Source organism: Pelobates fuscus, chromosome 3, assembly GCF_036172605.1.
Source record: "Pelobates fuscus isolate aPelFus1 chromosome 3, aPelFus1.pri, whole genome shotgun sequence".
Classification (NCBI taxonomy): Eukaryota; Metazoa; Chordata; class Amphibia; order Anura; family Pelobatidae; genus Pelobates; species Pelobates fuscus.
In genome coordinates, this window is record NC_086319.1 from 109,037,284 (window position 1) to 109,057,224 (window position 19,941).

General features: G+C 37.3%; 1 protein-coding gene across 1 annotated transcript; it reads left to right on the plus strand.

Moving 5' to 3' along the window:
• The first annotated feature begins 1,584 nt into the window (after positions 1-1,584).
• LOC134601650 (AF4/FMR2 family member 4-like) lies at positions 1,585-14,029 on the plus strand. The gene is made up of 13 exons (XM_063446170.1): positions 1,585-1,617; positions 1,753-2,358; positions 3,902-4,795; positions 5,477-5,559; positions 7,705-7,927; positions 8,609-8,697; positions 9,362-9,425; positions 9,568-9,704; positions 10,605-10,676; positions 11,049-11,142; positions 11,704-11,747; positions 12,140-12,360; positions 13,728-14,029. The coding sequence occupies exons 1-13, from the start codon at positions 1,585-1,587 to the stop codon at positions 13,853-13,855; spliced, it is 2,688 nt and encodes an 895-aa protein (XP_063302240.1). The 3' UTR covers positions 13,856-14,029.
• The last annotated feature ends 5,912 nt before the right edge of the window (positions 14,030-19,941 follow it).

Below are 19,941 nucleotides of genomic sequence, written 5' to 3' on the forward strand. Positions count from 1 at the left end.
ACCATAACCACCATAGTATAGAATGTTGCTGCAAAGCCCAATGCCCCTAAGCTGACAAGAGGAGGAGAGCCCAAGCGCAAAGTAGAGATGACTGGAAAGCCTTGTGTGGGAGCCTGTGGTTTGCAGCGCCTTTGGATGAATAGCACATTAACCCCTTAAGGACACATGACATGTGAGACGTCATGATTCCCTTTTATTCCAGAAGTTTGGTCCTTAAGGGGTTAAAGTGATGCTAAAGTGCCAGCAAATTCCGCGCGCACATTAGACCTGCCCATAGGAAAGCATTGAATCAATGATTTCGTGTGGGGAAAAATCTGACGCTGGATGTCCTCATGCAGAGTGTGAGGACGTCCAGCATCAGATACCGGACCAAAGATCCGTTTTGATCCAGGAAGTCCTCTAATGGCTGTCTGATAGACAGCTGCTGGAGGCAGACTTAGTGCTACAATGTAAACATTGCAATTTCTCTGGAACTGCAGTGTTTTACATTTGCAGCACTATGTGCAAAAGGGACACTGCACCCAGACCACCTCAATGAACTGAATTGGTCTGGTTGCCTAAAGTGTCCCTTTAATTGCTCCCTCGTTGTATAGTGCTCATTAGTTAGTGCAGGACTGTGAGGGAGCGATTACTGTGCTTTGCAATAACCACACTCTCCCTGGCCCAGCTCTGTGTCAGCCCTGCTTCTTTCCCATGGCAGGGCTAAATGGGCCCATTCCTGAGCATGCTACAGTGGTTATGGTACTTGGTTCCTGGAGATTCCACATTGTCATCAGTTTGATCATCTTGATATAATCTTTGTTATACTATCACTTTTTTAAAATTATTTTTTATTGAAATTTCTTTGGAAATCACTCAAATGTTATCCACATGTTTGTGGATGATAGATACACTTTACCATGGTGTTTTATTGTATCATGTCTCTTAAGGGAACACCATTACCAATTGTAGTAAAAATGGTGTTTATATTATTCTGCATGATCCTGTATAACATGATCATTTAATATTACAGTAAGGTTACGTACTTGTATTCCCCATTTTAGAAGGTAAATACAACTTCCCTTGATATTTCTAAAGTTTTATAAAGAATTTGTTTTTACATTTTGAACTTAAATTCCAGCCATCTCCTCAATCTTACTAGATTTTAATACAATTAAAAGAAAACAAGCAACATAATTTACACTACAGAGAAAGTGCTAAATATTTTTAGTTTCATATTGTGTTTTGGTCTATCTTCTGAATTCTAAGAAAAATAATTTAATTCCATTATATAATTATACCTTCATTGTCACCTTTCAACTTAATCTTTGCAATTGATTTGAATTTAAATTGATGCCATTGTTAGTGTTTTCATGGCTTGCAGGCACACCAACTGCTAAACATATTCTAATTGAGGAAGGCTATTGTCTTTGTTTTGGTTGATTTGCATTTAGCCAGTTTTATTGGATAGGCTACTACATACCTGACCGTGAAAGTCTACATTCTATGAAATTTCACAATTTGTACTTTAATCTGTATAGGACAGTTCAGACTTGCTTTGAGATCAAGTGAAACATTCAACTTTATACAGCAGTGTATTTTGTAATGGCTGCTGTCCTGAATTTCTGTTTTCATGGGGTAATATATTTTTGCTAGTATATGTCCCTTTTCTTTTAGTAGATTGGATGTCTTCTATAACAATGTTTTTTTCCCCCCACAGTCTTTATAGCTCTATGAACTTGCAATTAATTTTATTTTAACTTTTTTTTTTAGTCTGACCCACCATCACCAAATAAGTGGAACTTGGATAACTGGTCAAAGAAGGTGAATCCACATAAAGTGTCTCTTGCATCTTCAGTAGAAACTAATGCATCATGCCAAGGATACAAAAAGGAGAATAAGGAGCAGGGCACTGGAGCAGGAAACACAGAATCAAGTGGTCCAAAGGAGTCCAACACTACTTCTACCCTCATGCGAGATATCAAGAGTGCACAAAAAGGCTATGCCAGCAGCCGAGGCAGGCACAAGTCTCCAGCTGAATATGAGAGCACCACGCAATGGAGAACTATTGGGAAAGAAATGTCCAAAAATGCTGAAAAGGCATCTGTAGAGGCACCACGAGGAGGACTCAAAATAGAGAGTGTTCCTCTCTTTCTACCATTGTTTTCTCCTTTGAAGAAGCTTCTTTCACCCCTTGATCCCAAGGATCGGTTACCTCTTGTTGTAAAGAATGACTTCAACCTTTTGTTGACAATACCTGGACGGCCTTACAAAAAAACAGGGCAGTCCAAGGTTGAAAACACAGCACCTGAGAAGTACCTAAAAGAAACCCAGAAACAGACTAAGAAAAGCTACAAGAAGGGGAATCAGAAGCACAAGGTGCGTAATCTTAATATATACACGTAAAATTGTTTTGAAAATGATTTATTTTGTTTTCATTTTCTCTTCCAAAACACCACTTCATTGTAAAGTTATAGTAACATTAACTTTATGTATTTTTCCGGTTCCCTTTATTTATATAGGTCTGAATGATCCTGCATAATTCTACAGTAAGATTAAGTACTTGTATTCCCCATTTTAGAAGGAAAATAAAACTTCCCTTAATATTCCTAAAGTTTTAGAAAGTATTTTTTTATTTTTATTTTTTGGTGTTTAGATTGTTCCCGTGCAGTCTCACTGCTCAATTCTCTGCCATTTAGGAGTTTAATACTTTTGTTTATGCAGCCCTAGTCACACCTCCCTGCATTATTCCTAAGGTTTTAGAAAGTTTTTTTTTTTTTTTTTTTTTTTTTTTTTTTTTTTTTTTTACTTAAAGGGACAATATAGTATAAACAACGTTTGCTTAATTAAGCAGTTTTGGTGTTTAGATTATGCCCCTGCAGTCTCACAGCTCAATTCTCTGCTATTTATGAGTTTAATAACTCTGTTTGTGTAGCCCTAGTCACACCTCCCTGCATGTGACTTGCTTAGTCTTTATAGATACTTCCTGTAAGAGTCATTTAAAATTATACTGTCTCTATTGCAAATTCAGTTTAATTTATAATTTCATACTTCCTGCTCTATTAGTAGCTTGCTAGACCATGCAATAGCCTACTGTATGTAATTAAAGTTTACAATTTACAGAAGAGGAGATACAAACTTTTAAAGTCAGTTACATCTGAATGAAAATGAAACCATTTTGTTTTCATACAGTCTGTGTCAGTCACATAAACAGAAACTAAAGGGATTTAACCGTTAAAATGGCAGAACACTGAAACTTCAGAGGCATGATCTATACACAAACTGCTTTATGAAACTAGTGTTGTTTTGGTGGCTATAGAGTCCCTTTAAATTCCAGCTATCTCCTCGAACTTATTATATTTGAATACAATTAAAAGAAACAAAAAAATAACACATTTTCCACTAAAGACAAAGGGCTAAATGTTCTCAGTTTCATATTGTGTTTTGGTCTACCTGGAATGCTGAGAAAAATAATTTAATTCTATTATATATTATACTTTCATTGTCACCTTGCAAGTTAATCTTTGCAATTCATTTGAATTTAAATTGATCCCATTGTTAGTATTTTCATAGCTTGCAGGCACACCCACTACTAAAAAATTCTAATTGAGGAAGGCTATAGTCTTTGTTTTTTGTTGATTTGCATTTAGCAATTTTTATTGGATAGGCTACTACATACCTGACTATACCTGACCAGAAATCCCCATTCTCACAATATGTACAATATGTAGAGGACTGTTCAGTCTTGCTTTGAGACCAAGTTCAACCTTTGACTTCATACAGCAGTGTGTTTTTTCATTTTTGTGGCTTGACATGGCTGCTGTCCTGAATTTCCATTTTCCTGAGGTAATATATTTTTTCACATAGTTTTCATAGCAATGTAAAAATTTGCAATTCACTTTTTTAAAACTTTTTTTTTTAGGCTGACCCTCCATCATCACATAAGTGGCAGTTGGATAACTGGTTGAATAAGGTGAATCCACACAAAGTGTCTCCTGCAAATTCAGTAGAGGGTAATATGGCATTATGCCATGAATACAAAAAAGAGAATCAGGAGCAGGGCACTGGAACAGGAAATACAAAATCCACTGATCCAAATGAGACCAACAATTCTTCTACCCCCATTCGAGACACCAAGACTGCACAAAAAGGCTCTAGAAGCAGCAGGCAGAAGTCTCAAGCTCAATATGAGAGCACCACAAAAATAATTGGGAAAAAACAATCTAAAACTGCTGAAAAGGCATCTGTAGAGGCACCACAAGGAGGATTAAAAATAGAGAGGGTTACTACAGCAGAAATAACCACAAATCTGCCCCCTAACATACACAAAGCTGCTACAAATTGCTCTCAAAAACACAATGTAAAGAGTGAACTCAAATCCTCTCCCTGCCTTGCAGTAGAAAAGAAAAAGTCTAAGCCTTTACCTAGACCCCTTCAGAAGTCCAGAAAGTTGGTTGAAACAGATTCCTCATCTTCTGACTCTGACGAAAATGAGAGCCCAACCTCTTTAGTCCAAACTTCCAAAAATTCAGAGAGCAATATAACTTCTCCTCTAGAACCCTCCATTGAGCAGGATGATGTTTATTTTCGCTCATTATTCATTCCTATGAAGGGGCTTATTTCACCCATTAGTGACCCTGAGGATCGGTTACCACATATTGTAAAGAATGGCTTAAACCTGTTGTCCCAAATACCTGAATGGCCTCACAAAAATGAAGAGCAGCCCAAGGCTAAAAAGACAGCACATGACACGCATCCAAAAGAGGCCCAGAAACAGATTAAGAAAATCTCCAACAAGGGGAAGCGGAAGCACAAGGTACGTAATCTTAACACGTACACATAGATTTGTATTGAAATGTGTTTTTTGTTTTTTTTTTGTCCCAAAACATTATAGTAACATTAAATGTATGTCTCTTTCCACTTAACCTTGTTTTAACAGCTCTAACGTTGTCATAGTGAACAGAGGGGTTTGGTCCCTACTGAACCTCCTGGACCAAAGACACATCATATTATTCCAGAAATGTCATCTGTCCTTGTATGGTTATTTGTTTTTGTTTTACACTTTCACTATTCTGACGACTAGCATAATTTGCGTTTATCACTGAAGTTATCATAAACAAATATATTTTTTCACTGTGATGGGGTTCTCAATATTGTCTCATTTTGTGTTACTTGTTAAGCTAGTTCCGAAAAACAATTGATTCTTGTGATGTCGAAATAGCCATTTTAATGTTTCTTTGAGGATATAGTTTAGAAACTGGACAAAGCTTCATTATAATCTTGGCTAGGTGTCCCATGTTTCCATTCAAATTAATTTAAATTATAAATGTTAAGATTTATCGGCTGGCGTGAATTCAAAAGATATTTTTTTTTTTCTTAAAAATAAGGGCTGCTTTTAAAAACTCTTTTCTCCGTGAGCTATACACTGCGCCTGGACATTTTCAAATATTTTATATTTATAGAATATGTACATAATATGTATATATATTTTTTATAGAATGATGAAGAACTAAAGGGTAATGAAGTCAAGAAAACAAAAGTGGAAGAAAAGACCAGAAAGTGCAAAGTGCCCAGTAAAGAGTAAGTACTATATCTGATCTTGTTTATTCATTCACTATGTGTGTATGTTTGTTTTGCGTGTGAGTCTGTGTAACCTCTCGCCTAGGGCGCACCTTAGCAGCGAGCGCCGGATCCCTGCGCTCAGAATCACCGGTGCGGCTTCTCATGCTGCGCCACCTGAGCGCTTTTGCAAGCCTCAGGCGGCGCAGCACTGCTGTATGGAGGGCGGCTCCCTCCCTCCGGCAGAGAGCTCCCTCCTGCTGGTCTCTCAGTGTAGTGTGGCCGGGCGACGCGGAACGCGGGACAGGAACCTCTGTTTCCTGTACCCAGCCGCCGGGGGACTGACGGGAAGTGCTCACTGAGGCAGGAAGGAAGAGGAGGGTAAGGACCACTGGGGGAGGGGGGAGAGTAAGGACCACTGGGGGAGGGGGGAGAGTAAGGACCACTGGGGGAGGGGGGAGAGTAAGGACCACTGGGGGAGGGGGGAGAGTAAGGACCACTGGGGGAGGGGGGTGGGGAGTAAGGAACACTGGGGGAGGAGGGGGGAAGGTCCACTAAGGTGTTTGGGAGAGGGAGGACCACTAAGGGGGAACAGGACCACCAAAGGGGGGTAAGGAGGGAGGACCACTAAGGAGAGGGGAGGGGGAGAAGAGGATAATGACCACTGAGGGGTGGGAGATTACCACTAAGGGGGTGGGTGGGGGGGAGTGGAAGGTCTACTAAGGGGTTTGGGAGAGGGAGGACCACTAAGGGGGGAAAGAGGGGAAGGACCACCAAAGGAGGGGAATGATCACTAAGGAGAAGGGAGTAGGGTAAGGACCACTAAGGGGGGAAGAGGGTAAGGACCACTAAGGGTGGAAGTGGGTAAGGACCACTAAGGGGGGGGGGTGGGAGGGGAAGAGAGGAAGAACTACCAAAGAGGGGGAAAGGAGGGGAAGGACCACTAAGGAGGGAGGACCACTAAGTAGAGGGGGAGAGGGTAAGGACCACTGAGGGGGGGGGGAAGAAGGTAAAGACCACTGAGAGAGGGGAAAGGGAAAGGACCACTAAGGGGGGAGGGTGAGGATCACTGAGGGGTTTGGGAGAGGGAGGACCACTAAGGGGGAGAGGGGGAGTGAGAAGACCACCAAGGGGGGACTGCAGAGGGACAGGGGGCCGAGGGAGAGCACTGAGGGACAGAAGGGGAGAACACTGAGGGATAGGAGGGAAGGGGAAATCACTAATTGACAGGAGGGGAGAGCACCATGACAAAAATGTAAAAAAATAAAGAGCTGCTCCCCTCTCAGTCCCTATCCTACCCCACAAACCCTCTCTTTTACACTACACACATACACAATGCATCCACCCACACACACACAAACATACAATGCATCCCTACTCACACACGGACACACCCGAAACACACAATGCATTCCTTACGCTCCCACAAACACTCATTCTCTTACACCCAGAAACAAAATGCATCTCTTACACACTCAATGCATTCAATTACATACACAAACATACACACACCCACACCCAGAAACATACAATGCATTCCTTACACGCAAACACACACTGCATCCCCTATACACACACTACATCCCTTACACAAGTTGGTATCCCTATACACTACATTCTATGTAGTAGGTGGATTTATGGGTGGGCATTGTAGGCATACTCACCGTCAGGCCCTGGGGGCCCAGACCTTGAGCTGTGTAAGGGGTCCCAAAAAATTGAGCTGCTTCCTGTTCGTTAATTGTTGTGAGCACTGTTACAAACCGTCTCCAGAGAGCCTCTTCTACACCAGACCTGTGGAGCCAGACTGAGCCTATCATCAGCCTCTTGTCCTCATCTGGTGGTAAGTAGGCAATCCAATATATTATTAGTGGCACTAATCTCTAATTTACCTCACATTAAATGGATACTATAGTCACCAGAAGCACTACAGCTTAATGCAGTGGTTCTGGTGTCTATAGCCTGTGCCTGTAGGCTTTTTAATGTAAACACAGTCTTTTCAGATAAAATACACTTTGTGCAGACTGGCGTTGGCCCATATGGTAGAGCATATGGGCGGGGCATTGTGATGTCACATGGTGGGCAGGACATATGGGGGGTGGCAAAATTTGCTCTCATGGACATTGTGTTGCAACACCTCATTAATATATTTGTTTTTTCATGTTTCAGGTTGTCAAAACCAAATCCTGTAAAGGAAAGAGAGTTACTCCCTTCACCTGCAACCCCTGCTCTACAGAAAGATTCCAAGTCTGAACATGGGTCTCGAAAAAGAACCATTAGCCAGTCTTCATCTCAGAAATCCAGCAGCAGTGGCAGCACAAAGGATAGTGGCACCGAAAGTAAGTCTTCTGATAAGCAAAGAAAGACTGGAAGTAGAAACAAGGAGACAAAGGTAAACATTGCAATGGTTTTCCAGACAGAAATTCTTAGGGATGATAGTTACAAAAACCTGATTTGCCCAAGTTAATTTCTTAAGGGATTGTTAAATCCAACAAATGTTGCATTGGTTAATTGCGAAGTTGAACATGTTTACGTCTTAAACTGAGTAAATGCTTCTTCAATGGGAATTGGGTGTTGCCGAGTAATGTTTAAACCGGACATAACCCACTGCAATTGGATTCAACTACAGACGTTCGTCTGTATTGAAGTCAACAAGCAATGTAATAGCCGACCGTTTATTTTCAAGGTTGTACTTGTTGATTTTAGCTAAACATGCGTTTAACTTTAAACCTCAGTTTATGGATATAGAACAAAACAGAATCACATTAGTTATGACAATATAATTTGGTCCAATATTGAAGACCCAATGTATCTTTTCAGTATTGTTGTGAGGAAGAGTTCCATTGTCTGGATTAGATCTTATTTATTTATTACTGGCATTTATAAAGCGCCAACATATTTCGCAGCACTGTACAATTGTACAAAATGCCTATGAAATTCCATTCAGGTTTTTTTATTTATGTATTTGAAAGATTTTCAGTGATGTAGACATCGTAATTGGAACATCCGTAACAACAATATAGTCCGCAAAACTTTACTTTGTGTAATGAATTGTACATGTCTTCCTTTCCAGGATAAACCCTCAGGTAATACAGCTTCTGTCGCTGTTGTGCCAGCAGTCGATAACAAATCGTGGAGAGCAAAACTGACCTTCGAAGACAAGTGAGGCATTTGAAATACAAAATCATCTATTAAACATGGTCTATAACATGAAAACACCAAGAAAACAAGTTAATTATTTAACATGTTAATCAGCAAAAAATATATTTTTTTGACCATATCGGATTTACACCTTAACAATCTCTGGGAAGGACTCTCAAATGGTAACACAAGACAACGTGTTTTATCTTTTTTCATAAAACTGAAAATTATTTTTTTTTACATCTATTTAATGTATTTGCAGTTCTTTTCTACTTAAACAAACACATTACTTAACTCTCCCTATTAGATAAATCTTTATGATTGTAGAAAACTCAAAAACACCAAACAAGTAAATCATTTATAATGTTTGTCAGCAAAAGTATATGTCTTGACCACATTAGATCTTCAAATTACCAATCTCTGGGAAGGTTTGGGGATGCTGGGGGAAGGCAGTGGCTACAATCTGAATTTAGGGCCCAACTGCCATTGTTTTCTGTCCTTATGAATTGTCATATAGACATAATTCTGAGTGTCCGTGTAATAATGGTTTGGATGCCTTGCTTTTCTCTCCAGCACTTATATGGGTAAACTAGACAATGTGTTTTATCACTTATTTCCTTTGCGATAAGTAGTTTCATAAAACTTTGGTATGAAAACATCTCTTAAACCATTTTGCCTCTCCCAGAACCCATTCAGCTGATCACTATCTACTGGAAGCGAAGAAAGTAAAGCACAAGGCTGATTCGTTGGTAATGAAGTGCCCCCGAATCTTTACAAAGGTGCTTTTCACTTTCCTTACTGTTTGTTGTAATTTTTCAGTGTGCCTGTCTTTGTATTTTTCTAACCTGGCCAAAAAAATAACATATTTTTTCTTTTTTATTTCCTTTGTAGTCAGACAGGTTTGAGAAAGCAGTACTCTACCTTGATGCGGTGCTTTCTTTTATTGAGTGCGGGAACGCTTTAGAGAAGAGTGTTGAAGAATCAAAATCTCCATTTCGTATATATGGTGAAACATTAGAGTTAATAAAGTATGTATTTTAATTTGAACTTTCATTTTTATGGGATGTGATATGCTTGCCATATTATTAACCCCTTAAGGACACATGACATGTGTGACATGTCATGATTCCCTTTTATTCCAGACGTTTGGTCCTTAAGGGGTTAAGATGGTGTATTCTTGCCAACAAGTCAAAATGCTTCCCTAATATGCAGTTTAAATTCTGTTTTTAAACAAAAACATTTAATCACTGCCCATTTTTTGTGTGCAGAGCATAATGTAATATATCAGAGATAGGGGCAAACAAGGAAAGGCAGAACTGTCCAGTGATCTCTTTAGAGATCACTGGACAGTTCTGCCTTTCCTTGTTTGCCACTTACTCCTAAGGGTTATCCCCTATTATTTCTGTCCAGTATATTTTTGAATTGCTTCAAACCCCCCCTTTTTTTGTCTATATCAGAGATAGGTACACTTTTCTGTGGATACTCTATTTTCATGACATCCAGCTTAAAGTCCAATTAGGCTGTAGAGAAACCAGAACAATGCGGTGTTTTATATTAGTAATGCCATAACTCCTGCAGCCTGTGGTGAGTGTCACCTTGCCTTTCCTCTTTGGTCACTGCTCAACTCCTGCTCTTTTGTATTCTATACAAATTAGAATGATGAATTTAACCCCTTAAGGACCAAACTTCTGGAATAAAAGGGAATCATGACATGTCACACATGTCATGTGTCCTTAAGGGGTTAAATACTACTAGGGGGCTGATGTAGTCTATTCTATTAGGAATCTTAGTAGTGGAAGAATGTTGTTAGAAATGTGTGGCCGCTGTGTGCAGTGAGGCTTGGTGAAAGTAAACGTTAATGTCTTACAAATATACTACTACAACAATTAATTTTACTATCTTTTAATAAGTTTGCATTACCTTTCTAGGTACACCTTGAAATTGGCATGTCCTGCAGCCCCTGATGCTACATCAGCTGATAAGAGACTTGCTGTTCTTTGGTATGTATTTTTTCACTCTTGCATTGTAAACCAAAATCACACCATTGTCAGAAAACCATAAACGAGCATTATCTGATATTAATTCTGAAGGCAGATAGTAGAGCAAATATCTGAAAGTGGAAATATAAGCCATGCTATGTTTTACCTGTCTCCATGCACAACTTTCTCACTTTCCAGAAATACTATACCAGTGTCAACAGTTAGTACCATGTTGTTTTTTGCTGGTAGACCTTTTAACAAAAAGATTTGACTGCTAAAATGTGCTAAAATGAATCATCCAGTGTGATACCTGGTCTACTAACTAATACAGATTTGTATTTAAGTTACATGATGCATATTTACTGATTGATTTATTTTTTTTTGTCTCCTCAGTCTTCTCTGCCAATCCCTTTTGTACATGAGGTTTTTCAAACTGAAGAAGGAGAGTGCATTGAAAGATTCCAAGACATTAACTGAACAGCTAATGGTAAAAACGTTTTCACAATGGTTTGGTGTTTCGATATATTGTGTTTCTAGGGTTTTTAGAGTATTCATATTTTTTTTTTACAGCTATTCATTTAATATTTGTGCGGTCAGTGGCTAGGGCTGTCCTGTTAAAGGACTGATATTTTTAAAATACTAATGACTGATTTAAAGTAAAATATTTTAGAGGAATGTAGATGTAAGGGATAATTCTCCTCAGGTTTATTGTTCAAAGTGCAGATCCTTCTACTGTAAAATATTGTGCAGGATCAAACTGCCATGTACAAATCTTGGGGATTACAGGTACACCTTCAGATTGTTATACTTCTGTTTTATACATTTTGTTGGTGATATTATCTGTAGATGTATCCATTAAAAAATGTTTACTTATCTGAAAGTCACTTCCTACTTTTTCAGCATTGAAAGAGATTGAGCTGTCTTCAGTAGGAGAATTTTGTAATACATAATATTGGACTGATTGTGGTCCTTAAGGATTAGATCATGAAGGCTCATTGTAATTCCAATGAATTAATTTAATTTTTAAAGTTTTTTTTTTCCTTTGCAGAACTCTTACTGTAATTCTCTAGCTCCATCTCCTGGGATGGGAAGGTAAGATATGTTTGCTTTAACTATGCAAATTCACTTCCTTGTAGTTAAATGTTTGGAACATATCTTGGAAAGACGTTTGTGGCAATATGATTTGAAGCAAACCTGCTTTGGCCTAAAATTTGAAATTAACTTTGAAAAGGGGTTCCAGGAGACTGCCCAACACTCAGGAATTTTAAATAGTGTATTTTAAACCACTAGAGTGTTCTTTTTATTCCTGTAAGGCATAACATGTGCAGAAACCTAGGCTGTTGCAGTTAAATATAGGCTTCTTAATCAACTATATGTGCTTTCTATATTTAATAACTTTGAAATGGAACTGAATCCAAGTATAATTATATGCAGCATGTTCTATTCCACTAATGTTAACAATTGCTTTTTCTTTTTTCATACAGCAAATCCGTAAGTATGCCTTCCCCAGTGTCTCCAGAGCTGTCTCCCAGTAATTCTAATAGCTATTCGTCCAATGCATCCAATACTACTGGAGGTACAGCATCTGTGACTATACCACAGACCATTCACCAGATGACTGCCATCTATGTCCAGGACACGTCTAGCTTCCTTTATGCCAATGAAATTTGGGACCAAGCAGAACAACTCTGTGCAGAGCAAAGTGGTAAGGTTTCTTATTATTTACATACTATGGAATAAACTGCTTAGTTTCTCTGTATTGTTTATTATATTTTTTCTAGTTTAATGGGCTGCAATTGTTTACAATTACAACTACTAGTATAGACTTACCGTATATACTTGAGTATAAGCCGAGTTTTTCAGCACATTTTTTGTGCTGAAAAACCCCAACTTGACTTATTCTCGAGTCAGTGTCTGTATTATGGCAATTTGCATTGCCATAATACAGACTGGGGGCTGTGTGGGCTGCAGAGAGTTTACTTACCTCTCCTGCAGCTCCTATCAGCTCCCAGTGTAAGTCTCGCGAGAGCAGCGGGGTCATAGTGTGGTTCTCGCGAGACTTACAGTGTGAGCTGGCAGAGGGAGCTGCACGGACCGGCGCGGAGGAGAAGGGAGCTGACAGGAGCTGCAGGAGAGGTACGTAAGAGCTCTGCCAGCCCCCTCCTACACAGTGCCCATCCACTGGACCACCAGGGAATGAGAGCCACCCTCCCTGCCATGTATCAAGCAGGGCGGGAGGACGAAAAAATTAATAAAAATATAAATAATAATAAAAATAAATAATAATAAAATAAAAAATAATGTAACACTTTTTTATTAAAATAATAATAATAAAAAAATAATAAAAATGCCCAACCCCCACCAAGGCTCTGCAACACACACACTCATACACACACACACTGCATTCATACACACACACTGCATTCATACACACACACTGCATTCATACACACACACTGCATTCATACACACACTGCACTCATATACACACACACTGCACTCATACACACACACACTGCAATCACACACACACTGCAATCACACACACACTGCACTCATACACACACACTGCATTCATACACACACTGCATTCATACACACACTGCATTCATACACACACTGCATTCATACACACACTGCACTCATACACACACTGCACTCATACACACACTGCACTCATACACACACTGCAAATTCTAATTGCATACACACACTGCATTCATACACACACACTGCATTCATTATATACACACACTGTAAATAAATATCCAATTAATATAATTTTTTTAGGATCTAATTTTATTTAGAAATTTACCAGTAGCTGCTGCATTTCCCACCCTAGTCTTATACTCGAGTCAATAAGTTTTCCCAGTTTTTTTGGGTAAAATTAGGGGGCTCGGCTTATATTCGGGTCGGCTTATACTCGAGTATATACGGTACTTTAAAAAAGATGAGGAAGTCATTGATCTGATCTTAGTCTAGATGCTGGAATCCAGCTTGACATGGAATATTATAACCAGAAAAAAAGGATATTGGTCTCATATTTACATTTTATTTATTTCTTTTCCCCAGAATTTTTTTCTGAACTGGATAAAGTTATGGGCCCCCTGATCTTTTATTCCAGCACCATCCCAGAACTGGTTCGCTACACCCGTCAAGGCCTACACTGGTTACGCCTTGATGCCAAGTTTAAACATTAAGGACCCCAACCAACTAGAATCCTTTCTTGCTGCCTCTACTTGTATCCACAACACTGTGTTTTGTTGCGACTGGAAGACTGCCATAATTTACAGATTGGCTTATCACATGGACAAAGAGCTTTTAAAAATATTTTTTTAAAGTATTATGAATTTTTATTACTCCCAATCTCTACAGAGGAATCAAAATTCCTGATGTCATGCACGATACATTTTTAAAGCTATTTATTTTATGCAAAAGTTACATCTGCCGAAGAGAGGGTTTTTCTTTTTATTATTCTATTCTATTATTTTAATAGTTTGTTTTTTTATTGTAAATGCTGTCAGCAGTTTTTAATATCATCAGTAAGTCCTGGCCTGCATTTAAAAGGGCATTGACAAATGATACGTCCATTTTCTTTTTGCTGTGGTGAATAATTATTTGAAACCACCGAATCAAAAGTAAGGTAACTAACAATTGGGACATTTGAAGCAGGAAGAAAAATTACATTATTTTATCTTAATTCATACAAATATGCATCTTCAATGTAATTTATATGATAACACTTACGTTTTTCTTTTTATGATTTCTTGGCTTTTCATTGTTTGATTTTGTTAGAAACCAGGTTAAAGCTCCATTCATTTTTAATAATATGTGATGATTAAAAACGTACATATAAATAAATGCTGATCAAAAACTGTTGCAGTTTATTGTGTCATGAATTCCTTTTTTTTAATTGAAGTGTGTATGTTGCCGTATTTTGTTTGTGTTATTTATGAGTGCTGGAGTGGTTTTGTAGTGTTGCATTTTTGTGTATATGTGATATTATATTGTTATGTTCATGAGTAATTTGTGTTATTGTGTAAGATTATCGAAATAGGGGATGTACCAGCGCTAATGTGAAACACCGAAAATTATATATCCCAATTGGGTGTAATAAAATATATTTCAAGCTGCTATAACACCAAAATCTTATCTTTAACAAACGGATAAAAATGTGGGGTGAAGGTGAAGCGCTATATATTGAATAAAATATAAGAAATGGAAATATTGGAGATAAGTGAATATACCTGAAAATCACTTCTTTCTTGCAACCTTAACCTTGATCTAAGATTCCTTAAAAGTATAAACACAAAAAATATCTCATAGTGTAAAACTGTAGTGTACACAATAAAATATATACATAAAGTCTTTCTCACTCACACTTTTTAGAGCCAAAAGATTTTAGCTCAGTTCAAGCGTCTGTAGGGTCCGTAAAGGCGACCCTCTCCCTTCTTGGGAACCTTTGTTCTTCTTTTTCCAATCTAAGATATAGAGTATATATAGTGCAGTACCTTTAGTAAAATTTTCTAAAATGTGAAAAATATAAGGAGGGGTACTCACAAACCTAGAGCCTTCAATCTAGGCTCAATGGGACAGCATATGTGGTTAAGGACCACAATCCTTCTTTCTTGTAGCAGGAATAAATTTTGCCAAATAGTGTCTTAGTAAAAATATATATTTATTGACTATCACTTTAAAAAGTATATAAAAGTATAAAACAATTTCTATACAAATATCACTATATAGGCAAAATCTAAAAAAAGTCCAATAGTTACAGTCTTTTCATATTCCAGGACGCGTTTCGCCAAATAGGCTTCCTCAGCTGGATCGAAAAAAGTCTTTGTGAAGATCCTTGGACCAGTTCCTGCTTTTATATCCCTTCTTCTTATCCTAATTATTGCTGTTTGGGCTTTTCTATTTCGCGGGCTATTACCATGGTAACCGTAATGCCCTGCGTGTCAAGCCTCTCTTGTGTGTTTGCTTCCGTGTTCGTCACTTCCGGTATGACGTCTTTCCGGTTTTTCGTGTGTTTCAACTTGCGGTTCATTCACGGGTATTTCCGGATCGGCATGATTATGAAAGGAGAGAGGGAGAATGCATCCCGTAAACGTTCAAACATATTTTCTATTTTCTTTCTATGACCCATAAGGGTCTTTAGATCTATACATTAAAGTCTAAAGCCACAAGTTAAAAGCGTACAGTTTAAAATAAACCACTAGAACTCCTCCATATTTATATTTCTTCAAAGTGGGTACTAGAAGTGGGTAAATATTATACATAAGAGAAATTGACAGTAAGTTGGAATGAACCACTATAGGTGCTAAAATTTCGTTTCCTAAAAATAATATAGCTCTAAAACCTTACAAATAAGATGGGCACAAATACATATATATTAAAACAAACCACTTAAGGTGCTTAGGATTTAGTTAAAATTATATAATACTAAAACTACCCAAACTAAATCCCTTAAAATGCTCTGCATGGATAAGGGTAAAACAGAGAATAAAATCAATCGTGGGCGAGAGGTTCTTAATTACAAAGGATTTATGTTATTTGAAGAGTTACCTTAACATATGGCCTGCTAAAAGACTTAGTGGATTTTTAAGGGCTGGTAATGTATATGTATACATACAAATCCGTCTATAACAGCGTCCATAAAAATGTCCATTTTTTAATAATAACGGAAGGGGCAAAGATTGAGTCTATTTAAGAAAATGGCACATCTCAAAATCTGCGTTCAGCCCGTTTGGAATGAGGGTATCTAGTTTAAAAATCCACTCCATTTCTTGTTTGCTCATTTTTGCATCAAAATTGCCTCCTCTCCAGTCTTTCTCTACTTTTTTTATACCTAGGAATCTAGTGTTTTTGAACTCACAGTTGTGAACAGATTTGTAATGTAAAGAGACGCTGTGATTTTCAAATCCTTTTGTAATATTACGGCCGTGTTCCTCTATTCTGATATGTAAGGCTCTGGTGGTTTTGCCCACATAAAATAAGCCACATGGACATATTAGTGCATAAATCACGTTATTTGAGTGGCAAGTTAAAAAGTCTTTAATAGAATATTCTGTACCATCTTTGTTTATGAAGGATTTTATGTGTCTCTTTTTGTTCGTAGATCTTTTACAAGCCAGGCATTGGCCACAGCCGAAGAATCCTTTTTCAGAATTAAAAAAGAATTCTCTATTCTTTTTTTCTTTTTAATAAAGCTTGATGTTAATGTGGTGCGTAGATTATTAACTCCTCTATGTATGAACTTAGGTTTATCTGGAAGAAATTTTTTTGCAATGGGGTCCTGTAGTAAGATTGGCCAGAATTTGGAGATTATCTTTCTTACTTTAAAATTGTCACTACTGTAATTGCATATGAAGGGGATATCTTTTGTTGTATTTTCTTTTTTCTCCTTATATTTTAAAAGGCTGCTTCTTTCTACTCCCTTCACTTCTTCTCTGGCTTTTTCTAGTTTCTGTTCTTCGTATCCCTTCTCTAAAAAGTCACATTTAATTTTATCTGATTGGACTTTAAAAACATTAAGATCAGTGCAATTCCGCCGAATTCTTAAAAACTGGCCTTTCGGGGCATTTTCCAGCCACGGTGAAAAATGACAACTTTCTCTTTCTATATAGCTGTTGGCTTCTACAGTTTTGAAATGATTCTTAGTTTTGATGGTATTTTCCTCTATATATATTGAAAGATCCAAAAATATAACTTCTGTTCTACTCCAATTACTTGTGAGTTTAATCCCCCATGAGTTTGAGTTTAAAAAGTTTAAAAATTCCCCAAGGTCTTTTTCTTCTCCCTTCCAAATGAAGAAGATGTCGTCGATGTAACGGCCATAGGTGACCAAATTGTCCCTCCAGCTATGTGGGCCGTAAATGAATGTGTCCTCCCAATGGGCCATGAACAAATTTGCATAGCTGGGGGCAAACTTGGTCCCCATGGCCGTTCCATTGATCTGTAAGTAGAATTCCTCACCGTACCAGAAAAAATTATTATTTAAAATTAATTCAATCCCTTCTAAAATAAAATCCATTTTCGTCTCGGTTAAATCTGAAAAATTGTTTAGGTGATGTTTTACTGCATTGTATCCATATTTATGGGGAATGTTGCTATAAAGTGCTGCTACGTCACTTGTAACTAAAATATAATTACTCTTCCAAATACATTTATTTAAAAGATTTAAAACCGTAATTGTGTCCTTTATATAGGAGATTGTATTCTTTACTAGAGGTTGGAGATGTAGATCCACATAATGGGACAGTCGGCTAGATATGGAGTCTATCCCCGCCACTATGGGTCTACCTGGGGGATTGCTGACATCTTTGTGGATTTTCGGGAGAAAATAAAACACAGGAGTTTTGGGGTGCTTAATATTTAAGAAATTAAATTCTTTTTCATTCAATATATTCATTTCTAAACCTTTCTTTAAAAACTCTTGAAACTTTAAAATCATCTCATCTCCAGGATTAAAATTTAACTTTTTATAGGTAGTGTTATCTGCGAGTATTCTGCCAGCTTCCTTCTCATAGAATTCTTTAGACATAAGGACTGTTCCCCCTCCCTTGTCTGCGGGTTTAATCACTAGGTTTAAATCTGTTTTTAAATCTTTTAGAGCCTTTCTTTCTTGTGAGGTCAGGTTATGATTGAAATTGTCTTTTTTTTCCAGTTTTTTGATTTCCGTCATAACCATCGTTTCAAATGCCACCATTTTTTCTGAGATCATTTGTTTAGGGTAAAATTGGGATTTCTCTTTTAGACTTGTATGCCTTGTTTTATCTTCATCATTTAATTGGAGCTCTATAGGGTTTTTTACAAAATATTTTTTTAAACATAAGTTTCTTTTAAATTTATTTAGATCAATATAAAATTCGAATTGATTCAGTGGTTTATTCGGGGCGAATTTAAGTCCTTTAGTTAATACCTTTTTATGATGTTCTGTTAATACTTTTTGGCTTAAGTTATAGATACCTCTCATTTCTGCTAATTTCTCAGTGGTTTCTCCCTTTTTCCTTTTTTGGACATATTTTCCTCCTCTAGTGCCTCTATGCTTGAATCTCTCCTTCTCTTGTATGGAGTCATAGTGTTTAAATCCTCTCTTTTGTGTCTGTCTTTTCCCCTGCTTCTCCAAAAATCCTGGTCTTCAAATTCATCCAGAATTTGGAAGCGATTCCTAGTAGCCAGAGGTTCTTCTTTCCTGTATTCTGTAGGTAGGTTATACGGCGTTTTTTCTCTTACTTCATTCCTGTATTCAGTTTTTCTTTCTTGTCTCTCTCTCTCATATCTAGGTCTTCTTTCATATCTCTCTCTTTCATAATAGGTATTGTTTTCTTGGTATCTATCTTTATATCTATATTGTGGATATTTCGGTTTGGGTTTATAATTCCAGTTCCTATATGGACGTTGTTCATAGTGATTTCTCTGGTAAAAATGGTATGGTTTATTTTCTCTTTGTCTTCCAATGTTATTATCTCTTTGGTTTTCTAGATCAGGATTTCTTTTGTGAGTTATAGGTTTAAGTGTCTCTCCTCTAATTTCTAAATGTGTCTCTTGTTGGTTATGTTTGGAAAAGGACCTGACTTGTTTGAGCTTGTAATCTCTAGTATCCCTGAGATATTTACTTTTTTTAATTTCTATGACTTCTCTTTCTATTTTGTCTAGATTTTCTTTAATGTCTCTTGTTGTGATATCAAACTCCTCTTGATTTAGGGAATTTAAAATCTCATTTTGACATTTGTTAATTTCCAGGTCTAATTCTTTCAGGTTTTCTCTCCTTCTCTTGATAATTAAATGCATGGTGGTAATAGTGAAATTTTCTAACATTGTATTCCACTCATCCATAAAGTGTGTTACTTCTTTATCGAATGTGGGAGTTTTAAAATATCTTAGACCTCTTGGGGTAATTCCTTCTTTTAAATATTTCTCAAAGGTGGCTATCTCCCACTTAATTTTTAATTCTCTTTGTAATAGTTTTTCTAATTGTTCACTCGTATTATTCTGTTCGCTTTTTCTCTTATAAAGTGGCTGGTCAGTCCAGTTTGCAAACTCTGTTTCCATTTCTACATATGTATTTTTTCTTTTGTCAAATAGTGACATCTTATTCACAGCTGCTAGGTACGAAGGTATGAAGATAAGAACAAATACCGAAGAAATAGATTATCGAAATAGGGGATGTACCAGCGCTAATGTGAAACACCGAAAATTATATATCCCAATTGGGTGTAATAAAATATATTTCAAGCTGCTATAACACCAAAATCTTATCTTTAACAAACGGATAAAAATGTGG